Here is a 12785-nt window from a genome sequence, read left to right as displayed (position 1 = left end):
AACTGTAGCTTATGCTGTCTGCTGTGACTTGTACTCATTCCCAGCTTATTCCCTGTTGTTAAAATGCGGCTATGGAGAATCTCATTTGAAAAACAAGACAAGCAGCAGTGTTAAAAATGTATCCACTCTGCATATAGTAGTGTGCATTATTTTGGGCTCAAGGATCAACTGCATTAGGAAGGTGATAAAACAGGATTTAATTGATAAGTATCAGGGGAAGGGAAGCCTGAATATATATACATGTTGCACTTTTCACATTATGTAGCCCACGTAAAAAAAAAAACTATGTGCATGCATATTTTTTCCATTTCCAGTGCTACTGTCCATGGCAATCCATATAATCAATCAGTTAATTCTATCAATGCTTTGATTATTCTGTAACCGTGGGAAAGTTAAAGAGCAATGCATTCTTTCCAAAACTGTACTTAGGGGGGAAAAAAGCATCCTTAGAGGCCTTTTCTTAATTCCCCGTCTAATCTCTGAACTATGAATCATGATTTCAAGTGAAAAACGGGGGATTCTGTAAATCTTTGATCCATGAAGCATGAGAAGAAACCCAACACTATTATTAGGTATTGATCCTTTTCCATAGATTTTGAAATGTCCTGTTCGGCATTACCTGTTGCTTTCAAACAGGATAGAAGATAATCATTTCAATCACACTCTAATGATGGCATGTGGATATAATTGTTGGTCCTCTTTCTGAATCAAGCTTTGATTTTTTTTTTCCCAGGAACCTGGGGAAATCTGGTTTGCGTGTCTCCTGTCTGGGCCTCGGTGAGTGCATTTAATTAGAATAAGCAAATATTTAATGACTTCATAAACATTCAGGTGCTACCTAGCCTTAATTGTTTGTGTGTGGATGATTGATTGGGACGACAGCCATTTGGAGTCAGACTGCCTCTAAATAAATCATATCATTAGCGGCATTTTAAAACTCATGCATATTTAATTTGTATGGGAAGCCATGAGAGACAAAACAGCCATTTGGAGAACATTAACAGTTCCCCTGTTAATATTTAATCGGCAGAGAGGTTTTCAGTAAACAGAAAACTCTGTTACATATATATGATCCAAACCTCCGGGGGAAGTCTTCTTTCTTTCTCATTCATCCAGAAAAATACTTTTAGATTTCTTCAGGGGGTTGTGACCCTGAGAAAAAAAAAATTGCTTTACAAGGCACCAAGATGATACAGAGTTTTACTGGCTCACCAACCAACGAGAAAACGGTTAGAATGAAACTGTTAATCATTCCTTTTTCAATTTTTTTTTCTTTAAAAAAATTACCCACAGCTCACTGAGCAACAGTTAATATTATGGGGAAAAAAAAAAAAAAAAACATCCAGCAGTGCTTTATATCATGTTGCAGTGCCCTTGAGCAAAATGTTATTTTCGTTTACCAGTCTTTGACAAAAAGAAGAAAAAACGCATTTAAAATATGATGCTTACAATATTTATGTGGCATTTAGATCCCAGCTATAGTGCATATCTTTTTTCTTTGACCTTTTCACTGTTCAGTTAAATTCAAGGAAATCTTAGAAGCTTTAACTTTCCTGAACCTTTGCTCAGATGGTGGGGAAGTTGGCGGTAAACTGTGTTAGTGAAATAACCACAAGCAGGAGAAATGATTAGAATGTTATGAAAAACACATCTTGGCCAAGGCCTCTTACAACTCTTCTTTACTTTGCTTTTTTGCACAAAAGCCTTACGTTTCCAACAGTCACATCCCAAGTAATAAAAAAAGAGGGTTTTTCATCACAGCAATATAAAAGCAACATTTGTCAACATCATATCAGAAATGTAAAATTACATTTTTCAGTATTAAAAAAAATGCTGGTTTAGAAAAGCACAGAATCATTGCTTTGCATTATTTTCTCTGAACACAAGCCTTTTTTCACATGTGTATGAATTAATTTGTAAATTAGTGCTAAAATACACTATTCAGTATTGGACTTTCAAATTGCAAAAGACGTGATAATACCTCCTTTATCATTTTATATGTCCATCTCCATTTTTAAGAGAGTTTTAGTGGACAATGATTGGCATGAAAATAATGCATATATTTTCTTTTACAAGCAGAAATCACAAAGATCCTCGGATATCTCCAATTAACACTTACACCCAAATTCCCCTAAATTACTACACACACAAGTTTCTTAGTGCAATAGTACAGAATGCTGCCATCTTGCTAAATTTGCTCTTTCACCACTTAGCAGTTGGCTCAGTACCAAAAATGGATTATATGGATTCAGTAAAAACTTTAACCCCAGACTGTAAAACGTTTGAAAATCTACTGAAGATAATTTAGCAAAAGGTGGGCATGACCAGAAGACCTGTTTTTATTTTGCTAATGTGGTATTGAAAGTGAGTCATGTTAATACAATTAAACTTAACAATCCCCATTTTGGAACAGGATGCACTTTTATGAAGTCTTCCAAAGGTTTTTATGAACAAGTTGTCAGGGACCTTGTCTCCTAGTCCAAGGTTCCAACTCCGTTTCTGAATTTCCTCAGGAGTATATTCCTAATGTTTTATTTAGATTTAAAAAATCTTTGTAAATGATCTTCTCTTGTGCAGAAAAAAACTGAATGATTTTATTAATAGCAAAAGGTAGCTAAAATCAGCACGGTGTTCGTTATTTCTAGATAAAAAGAATAAAAAAAACATAGTGAGCTAGACAATCTGGGCTATAAGGGATGTTTAACTGCATTCATTGTTTTCATAGCCACACCAACTCACACGTGGAGTCCAATTCATTCAAAGTATCTTAAAGGTGCGCTGTCTAATAATAATAAGAATAGAGTAGAGTATAGAAAGGCCTAGTTTTTGTTCAGAGACCAAAACTGTTCCTCCGGTAACCCAAAGAAAATTTTGACCTTGGACCTTTGAGTTATGAATGTTACCCCTGATTCAATCCATATTCCTGACATTTCACCTACAATGAGCTGTTAAGGCCTTGAAATAGACCAGATTGGGGAAATGAGTGAATCACAGGTTTTCAGATTCAACTCACTTACTTATTATCATTGCTAAGAAAGCAACATCTTGATTTACTGTAGAAAAATCCCCCATAAGACATAATCCCTAAAGTATAGTATGTGAAATGAAAATTTCTGCCTTATTCAATGGGTCCATCTTGTAAATTAAGCAGATTGTGTTTTTGCCAATGCCAGCTGGGAAAACTCAGCCTGCGCCTACACCAATCTGCTGCCTGGTTACTGGACATTTGGCTAAATATTTAACTGAAAAAATCCATTATTTTTTATTAGTGACACGTAATACTGAAATTTTGGCCACATTTTCAGGCAGCATATTATTGAAAACAGGATCTGACATTATTAAATTATGAGGGGAAAACAATTTGTATTGTAGGTGATATAGCTCTCCCTTTTATCAGGAATACATCAGAGCTAAAATTCCGTAAATCCTTGATAATTTTCTAGCTGAAAATTTATGACCCCTTTGTATTGCTTGTAACATAGTATATTTTTGTTAAAATACAATTTGAGACTTATAAAACCTTTATAAAAAATCATTAACTGCATGCAAAAATAGCCCTTTGTGGGGCAACAGTCGTAGGATGCCTGAGTTCTTCCTAGAACCAGCCACCGGCTCAAACCCTAGCTTCTTCCATGAGCTGGACACTTCACCTGCATTGCCCACTGATGGTGGTCAGAGGGCCTGGTGCTCTGTGCCAAGCAGCATTGCTTCTGTCAGTGTGCCCCAGGGCAGCTGTGGCTATAATGTAGCTTTCCGTTGTGAATGAGTGAAAAACTGACTGCATTGCAAAGCTATTTTAAATCACCTGATTTGTAGTGCTGTATAAGTACAGGCCAATTCCTATCAATACCTAGAATGGGAGGAGCAACCAAAAAAACAATATTTAGTAAAAAAAAATATTTAAACCTAAACTTAATTCTTATTGATATATTATATTATAATGCTGATTACATTTACTCACACTGATTTAATCTAACTTTCATCTCATTTTTTCAGGTTCAGTTCTTATCCTTGGGATATTTGTGTTTGTTTGATCTTAATGGAACCGACAGGCAGATAGCAGTGATGCTCCAATTCACTCTGCACATTACATTCCTGCTGTGGAATGTCTATACATTTTGATGTCAGATGAAATAAAATAAAAAAAAACATCTCTCTGGATGTGCAAAAATAATACTATATTTAAAGAAGGTTTAGCTGACATTTGGTACAAATGGCTTAAGGCCAGGATGCATTTTCTCGATCTGTGTGGAACGAAGGTTGAAGTATTAATGAATGCAGATTAAAACCAACTGGTTTGTTTAAGTGTTACATATATATATTTTTTTTTCTTTTGCTGGAGATTTGACTTGTGGAATTTCCTTTAACAGGGACATGGGTAACATTTGGAGGTCAGATCTCTGATGAGGTAAGGCTTTATGTCACTTCCATTACTCAGCAGTTGCAGCTCTACAGCAGATGCTGGCTTTCATTCTTTTCAATCTAGCTAGGTCAAAAAAACAGTGTACAGTTCACCACTTATGGAAGAAATTTGTTGGAGCTTCATGTTAAATTGTGTGGGTGTATGTAGACCATCATTATCACCCTGTTATCCATTTTAAAATATCCCATTAAACCATTCTGTGTCCAACAAGTCCAAGTGGTCAGGTTTCATTTTTCACTGTCAGAAGATATATTTTAATGGTCTGAGCCATCCTTGGAGGAAAGGGGATTAAAGGGGCACTGAATAGAGGACAGCTCATCACTGATGGATGGCCTCTGGGAGAAACTAACACACAAAGCATAATTATAAATACTAAATGAGGAAAGCACATTAGAATCATTTCTCCTCTTCTTTCATACTGGAAGAAGTGAAAGCATAAGAATTAGGTCAGAAATGTCTGAGGAAGCCTTCCTGTAGTAAACAGCTTTAACACACAAGCAGCCTGTGGTGGTTTGTTTCTCTGAGGAAAACAAATTTGCCCTTCTTCTTTTTTTTTTTTTTGGGGGGGGGGATTCCTTCCCCCTTTGAATTGAAAAATGAGTCACCATTGCTGGGTTAGGCCATCACCATGAGAATTATGAACACTGACTTCTCTCACCTGTCTCTCAGGTGGCAGAGCAGCTGATGACCATCGCCTATGAGAGTGGGGTCAACCTGTTCGATACGGCCGAGGTCTACTCTGGGGGAAAGTGAGTGCTGCCTCCCATTTGTAATCATCCTTACACTTTTATAACATATTTAGAAGGGTACCTTCCCCCATTTATGAAAAAGAATAAGGGTTAAAATGACCTAACTATTATCGCTGAACCTTTGTTTTGTATTTCTTATCTATTTTTTTTTTACATATATATTTTAATGCTCCCTTTCTTTTCTATTAGTTCTCTTAGCAGTTTCTTTCTTCGTTTTTGTCCCTATGTCCATTATTTTATATGTGTTGTCCTTGGAGGTAGGTATTGCTGATTCCCCACTAGCACCTCCCTTTTATGACCACTGCTCAGTATAACCACCAATCTGGACATCATCTTGGTGAATGATGGGCTACAAGTAGAAGGTACAAAAAATACACTTCAAGGTTGCTTTAGGAATTCATACCTACAGTCCAAGAGTCATTTATCTTTTCTCTTGTACAGTTTTTAATCACGCTGCAGAAGCGCAGCTAATAACGTTCATGTTCATACCGGGGAAATATGTGCAATCTAATCTAATCTCATCATTCCTTGGGTGAGTTGCTTTTGGTTTTGCTTTTTTTGATTTAATCTTTGTTTTCTTCCACAGAGCAGAGATAATCTTGGGGAACATCATCAAGAAAAAGTGCTGGAGGTAAAGTGGTCACACCAGGCAAACAATAGCAGCAGATAAGATGTTAATTCTAACCAAATGTAAATGTCTAACTTTATTATTTCCGTTTCAACCATCCTCATCACGATCAAACATGGTCCTGTGTAAAGCTGCTAAATCATCAACATTATAAAGCATGTGTACATTATGAGAATGCTAAGGTAGAAAAAGCAATTCATCATAAAAATGCAGTGATCTTGATTACATACATTCATAAAAGTGTTGCCTACTAACCCCCTGATGGCCTTGCAGGCAAAGCCCTCAAAACAATTACATGTAAAGCTGCAAAGAAACAGCTCAAGAATCACAGCGGTAAGACAGAGGCAATAAGATGGTCTCTAAACTCCCTACATCCCAGAAACATTTAACATTCCCAAGATGTGCTTGAACAAGCACAATACATCTGAAAACCCCTCACACAACCTAAAGGAAGGGTTGGGTGTTAATTGTGTTCTGAACACAGAAGGACATTTTTAGGCCTGAGTCTTGGCTAGAGAGGAAATGGGCAAGTTACTGTACTGTTTTACAAAACAGTGAGCTAAGGATGTCATGGGGTATAACTTAAAACAGGCTTTGACATTATCCTACCTGACTAAGTAGTATATTAATTAAAAATGGAATAACTTTGTTCTGGTGAAGATTCTCAGTCATAAAGGTCATATCCATTCCAAAAAAAAAAAGAAAATTAAAAACAATTCACTGGACTTTGTATCCAAGTTTGAAGATGTTTCGCTTCCCATCCAGGAAGCCCATCAAAACCTGGGCTTCCTGGTGTATAAAACCTCAAACTCAACACTATTCTTGACATTTTGAAATGAAAAAGCTTCCTGGATGGTAGCGAAACCTTCAAACTTGGAAACAAAGTCCGTGGATTGTTTTTAATTTTCTTTTTTGGGAATGAATAACTTTGTTGTTGCAAAAATAAACCAGAGTTCTGGGGGTATAATGATGACAACATCAGTTCTTAGAGGACATTTACTGCAGACACCTGAAGGACAAAGGTGTAAGGAGAGAAGAGGATGGTTAATTATTTACCACCATCTCTTCTCCTTACCCACTAATGAAGACCTTGTGGGTTTTCCATCACAACCCAATTTCCCTTGGAGCAAAACTAAATCAATCAAAGTTAAACTGGGCCAATATTGAGTTGTAATTAAAACAGCCAATTTGGCAACTATTACAAAGACAGGGACTGTTTTTAACCAGTAGCTTTCTTTAATGGTAAAAAACAAAAATAAAAATTGAATTTGAAAAAATATAACAACATTTGCCATACAGGTACTATTAGGGATTTTTGTTTGTTGTGGAAAAATGCAAGGAATTATGCTCTAAGTATACAATCGTTGGCTGTGTGTAAAAGTTTTTATTATTTTTTTGTCTCAAATGCAAAATAAAAGCTTTTTAATGTCAAAAAGTTGAAAAGTTAAAATTTTAAAACAGCTCAAAAAATAATATTTGCATGAGCCAGGTTAGGGAAACAGTACAGAACAGGATGCTTCTGAGATCCAGGAGTTCGTAACCCAGTCATGGTTTCCGATCAGAACAGGAACAGGCAGGTTCAGGGTTCCAGGAATCCACAGAGTGTCCAGGCAGGTTCAGAGTTTCATGAGTCCAACAGAGAGTTCATACAGAAACGTTCAGATGGAACCAGGCAGGCTCAGTAGTTGAGAGGAAGAACACGACACAACACCAGGAAAGCTCTTTCAACTGAGCCAAAGAAGAACAGAGCATGCTCAGTGGATAAGAACCAGGGCATGATCAGCAAATGACAAGACAACACTGACAACCCTCTCTAACCACTGACCTCCAAGAATGAAAACATGAACCCTGGAAATTAGCCACAGTCTCAACTAAAACTCCAACTCGGAAAAAACACACAAACAAATGTAATGATCTGGCCCTGATAGCTGGCCGTAGCCATATATAAGAGCTGTATAAGATGAACGATGAGTAGTAACCCTCCCCGGTTACTACTCATCATTCATCTTCTCCAGGGTTTGACAGCTGAGTGAAGTGAGCAATTAGAACATCTATCAGGGCAGGGATCATGAAAGTAATAGTAATGACTTACGATATTTATTTGTCCGTTTTGGATTCTTTTACTGATCTTAATTACATAAAAACCTGCTGGGCATGAAGTAAATAACATATGCTACAAACAAAACATAATACAAGTAGAAAGAAAACCTAAAATGAAACCTATTTTAACTTTATTGACATAGAAAAATAAATGGCCATCAGAATTACATTAAATTGTAAAAAGTTTGTTTATTTTTTCCTGTTTAACTGCTAAGCAAATGATATAGGACTTGGCCCAAACAACATTCCTATATGCTGTATATATGTAGGCCTATTAATATTATATCATTATAAAAAAAAAGGCTAACAGTACTTAACTTATCTTTCTTTTTTGCTTTCAAGCATCTATATGGTGAGCTGAAGAAACGTGCATGCATTGTTATTTTATTTTTGTATTATCAACATGGTCGTACATTCTTTGGCACACTTTTTAAAACTGTTTCTTCTTGCAAAATGAAACATTCCTATCTCTGCTGCACTTAAGATTGTATTTTTATCTTATTTTATTGCAATTTCATCATATTGTCATGAGCTGTATGCAACAAAATTTAATTCTGTGTACACCATGTGCATACAAAATGACAACAAAGAGATTCTGATTACAGTATGCTACCTGCTGTATTAATTATATAAAGAAACCACTAAATCGTGAAATCCCATTTCCCAGCAATCTAGTTATTTTATTAAGCAGGTTCTACATAATTTGCAAACTAATCACAAAAACCTTTTTTTGCACATATCTACATGCTTTATCAGTATTTTTTACTGTCATCTTCCTGAGCTTATTAATATTGTTACATGTTTGATAAATTCAAGCATGGAATATGTATTGGAGTTTGATTGTTAAAAACCTCACAATCCAGCCCCTCAAACTTGATAAGAAACAGGAGCACTGTCTCTCTGTCACTTCTCTCAACAAGATGTAAGATCACTTAAGTACACTCTTGTCTTTAATTGATTTGATTGCTTCACTTGCTTGAGTTTAGACACAGCACTGTGTTAAAATATGCACTGTCATGCTAACACATATTAACATCTTTAAAGAATGTTTTTTACTTTTTTCTCGTTTTTTTTTTTTTTTTTTTTTATAAATTTTTTTTTTTTTTTTTTGCACCCTTCAGAAGATCCAGTCTTGTGATCACCACAAAGCTCTACTGGGGAGGAAAGTAAGTATACACATGTGTGTGCAAATGTTTTATCTTTTGCGTGCAGGTTTTGCCTCTCAGATGTTCAGACTATATGACTAATGACCGACTAGACTTAAAATGTTTGCCTCCAGTTCTAGGGAGTATGCCGTTGAATCAGACATTGTGGGAAACCCACAGGTGCACACACAGGGCATTAAACTTAAAAAAAATGACAGCATGCTCCCATCTTGTTTATGCTTTCATGTCTTATTTAACATCTAGATCCCTCAGGCCAAACATCATATTTGCTCCTGCTGTCATGCTGAAATATTGTCAGTTTGGTCCTTATTAGTCACATTCCTCCTCCTTCCAAACAGCCTTCAGGTTTTTACCGAGGGATGTCTAGTATCCACCAGTGCACTCACATACTTCTTTTGGTTTTCTTCAAATATAATCTAAGTCACTACAGAGGGTATAAAGGAGCATAGTGCAAATTTATATGATAAAATCATTCTACTGGGCAACTACCAATGTATTTAAAGTCTCCATCAACCCTAAATGCATTTATGGAGCTACTCTAAGAGTAGTGAGCATATTTAATGGATGCCTCCTACTTATTTTTTTATAAATGTAAGATTACTTGACGATATAGTGAAAGAGAAAGCATTTAAAAAGTTAACAGAAAAGCAAGCCAGAGAGTCAAAGATGCAGAAAGGTTAAAATCACTGAAGCTGAGTAAAATATAACATCAATTTTCATTTGTATAGACCAATTCACACCAAATGTAATCTTGAGACAATTAACAAGACAAGCAGGTCCAGCTTTAGGGCCATAAATGGCTCCATCATTCAAAGAAACAAAGTGAAATGCAGAAGCACTGAGCTAGGAGTATTTTCTATAAGTAAGGTAGACACAGAGTGCACAGTTTATGGCAGCAATTGCTCCTTCAATAGCACCATCAGGGAATGAAATAAAGAAGCCTTCTTAATAAATGAGTAAACAAAGGTTAAATGACTGGCAATCTGCAAAGATACAATTTCATACAAACCACAATGGCAATACTGCCCCGAGAATCACAGAGCTACATGTCAGCTAACATTTAGCAGCTACACAGTCAGGTATCCCTCCCGGGAGCGTGTGAGAAACACAGCTGAAGGGAAAGTGCGTATCAGACGTGTCACAAACACAGACCCCAGAGGAAAGGTTAGACAGGATAACTTATTGGCCCTTGGTTCTCAACTAATTCCTGTAACTTTTCTTTGTCAGACAAAGAAACATTCTTTAAGTTTTAAGGTTAAAGTTCAAATAAAAGATAATCTTGTTCTTAAGAAGACATGGCTCCTGAGCTGAAACACCCAGTTAATATCTCGAACTTCCTGGTTTTTCTATACCAATGTATAATATCTTATCCTCCTTTGCTAAGGCTTTTTTTCAGCATTTTATTGTCATTACACTGTCACAAGTGCAGAGCAATGAAATGAACTCTCTGCATTTAACCCATCCCCTTGGGGAGCAGTGGGCTGCCATTGTGCGGCGCCTGTGGAGCAGTGTGGGGTTAAGGGTTTTGCTCAGAGACCCAGAGTGGCAGTCTGTGGGAGTGGGGCTCAAACTCAGAACCTCAGGATTCCAAGCTCTATGCCCTAACCACTAGGCTGCTACTCCCCTAAATACTTTTACTAATATACCTTTAGAAATTTGGGAAGGCTCCAGAATAGACATCCAGGAAAAGGTTCTAGAGGACTGTGGTATTTGTTTAAAGGATTATTGTGTAGTTAAAAAGATATGGTATACCTACATAACTTGTAGACAACTGAAAAGTGACTTATTTCTTTCTCACAATGGCAGCTTCTCCAGAATGATCATGGCCCTATCTAATTTGTGCTCTCTCTGGGGTTTGATTGTTAGTTTAGGTCATTGGCCATGTCTTCTTAGCTTTGAAAATGTCAAATCTTGAGATATTTAGATATTACAGAATCCTCTTTAGCATTATTAGCCCTCTGCTTAAGCAGTTACAGTTGCAACTATTGTGTGTTTCCCATCTTATGATTTCTTTTTTTCCTATTTCAGAGCTGAGACAGAGAGAGGCCTTAACCGAAAACACATAATTGAAGGTAATCAGTCGATATCCTGCCCTTTGCTTTATCCTTTAACATTGCAGCCCTATCCCCTCTCTGCAGAACTACCTCTTTTCTCATTTTCTTCCTGTTCCTGTCTCCTCTTACATCTTCAGTAGCAAGAAAAAAAGTTTAAATCCGAAATTTTCAGTGCCGGATCAAAATTTGGCAAATGTGGTGTCCTTTATAACTCTAACAGGTTTTCTTTCTCAAAAATTCACACCTTTTATTTTTCAGTACTGTAATCAATGTCTGCTCTTGTTTTCTTATCTGCCACCTCCTTAATCCTAACTGTCATATTAAATGAGGTTATGGAGCTAAACTTTCTCTACCTCTACACCACTGAAACAACTCGCCAATCCGAAGCGCAATGCACCTCTTACAGTGACTCAGCTCCCTTTCACATTATTAGCAGTCACTGCAGCCTCTGCAGCGTTCTCCACCAAACAAGGGATAAATGCACCTAGCAAAAGCCAAACTCAAGGGAACAGGATGCTGAGAGCAGAGATTCAGTGGTGGCTAAGGAACAAATCATTATTAATTAGTCATACCCAGTTTTCTTCTGCATGACAGAGTTGTGTGAGAAACTGATGTGACACATGCCATCATAGACTAATGTTCTGGCTGAATTAAGCATCTGTTGAAACTGTCTTTTTCACTAAAGCCCTTCAATGTCACCTTTTTTAGGGATTATTACTCCTTAACGCTTGTTATCCTGGTTTGACCTTGATGCAAACAAGCCTCAAACAACCTGAAAGCATGTTGAACATTTTCATAAATTTCCTGACATCCTGAGCATTGACTGAACAACTTTGGTGGAGCTTGAGATTTGAATGCATCATTTAGTTACAGATGCTGGCAGAGTTGCTTTGTTGTTCTGCGTGTTTTCTCGCTTCCAAAAATAGGCTGCCTTCACAGCCCTTTAAACTCCAGCTAATCCAGCCGACAGCAGCGTGTGATGACGGTGCAAACTCCGATTAGAATCCATGTAAAGTAATGTTTCAGAGATTGTGTGGGAGCAAATGACAGGGGAAGGTATAAGGAGTTCTAGCAGTGCTAGGAAGTGGTGTATCCCTCAGCTGGGATTAGTGGGTGATGAAGAAGCCTCTGGCATTAATCTGCCTCTTACACACACACACACCGTTACCGTTCCATGTCTCTATTACTCTGCCGACCTCCTTTGTTCTATTCTCCCGTGTACGCTTTTCATTTCTCATCTGGTCTTCGCTTGAGCAAATGCTGAGAATGACCTTTCTTATGTTCCCATGTCTTCTTTCAGCATAACATGCTTGCCCCCCAACTAACAATATATTTATGTAACAGAGAGATGATTGTAATAGTTCAGGTTTTTTTTCTTTTTTTCACCTCATACTGTTGATCTTCTTGTTAGAATGAGTTCATTTCTGATAGCATATCTTTAAGACCTGTGGTATATTATTCAAATAATACTTTGTCTCCGACAAATGTGGATATTACCGTGGAGCATTTTGATAGGTATATTTCTTTTAATTTTTTATGCACTAGCCTTTCCTGGTCTTTAACTGCTAGTTGAGCAATTTTATGTTTTCAATCATTGGCAACCTATGATGGATGGATGGATGGATGGATGGATGGATGGATGGATGGATGGATGGATGGATGGAT

General features: G+C 37.0%; 1 protein-coding gene across 1 annotated transcript in view; it reads left to right on the top strand.

The window, feature by feature from the left end:
* Positions 1-736: 736 nt before the first annotated feature.
* The window catches only part of LOC107101049 (voltage-gated potassium channel subunit beta-1-like), a 27744-nt gene continuing 15695 nt past the window's right edge, over positions 737-12785 (top strand). The window contains exons 1-6 of the mRNA XM_015399805.1: positions 737-777; positions 4371-4408; positions 5093-5172; positions 5759-5803; positions 9022-9066; positions 11095-11138. Of these exons, the coding sequence (XP_015255291.1) occupies positions 5108-5172; positions 5759-5803; positions 9022-9066; positions 11095-11138 (199 nt within the window). The 5' untranslated portion in view covers positions 737-777; positions 4371-4408; positions 5093-5107. The remainder of the gene's footprint in view (positions 778-4370; positions 4409-5092; positions 5173-5758; positions 5804-9021; positions 9067-11094; positions 11139-12785) is intronic.

This window comes from Cyprinodon variegatus, unplaced genomic scaffold (assembly GCF_000732505.1).
Source record: "Cyprinodon variegatus isolate N-32 unplaced genomic scaffold, C_variegatus-1.0 Scaffold1048, whole genome shotgun sequence".
NCBI classification, from domain to species: domain Eukaryota; kingdom Metazoa; phylum Chordata; class Actinopteri; order Cyprinodontiformes; family Cyprinodontidae; genus Cyprinodon; species Cyprinodon variegatus.
This window is presented reverse-complemented; position numbering and strand designations above follow the sequence as displayed.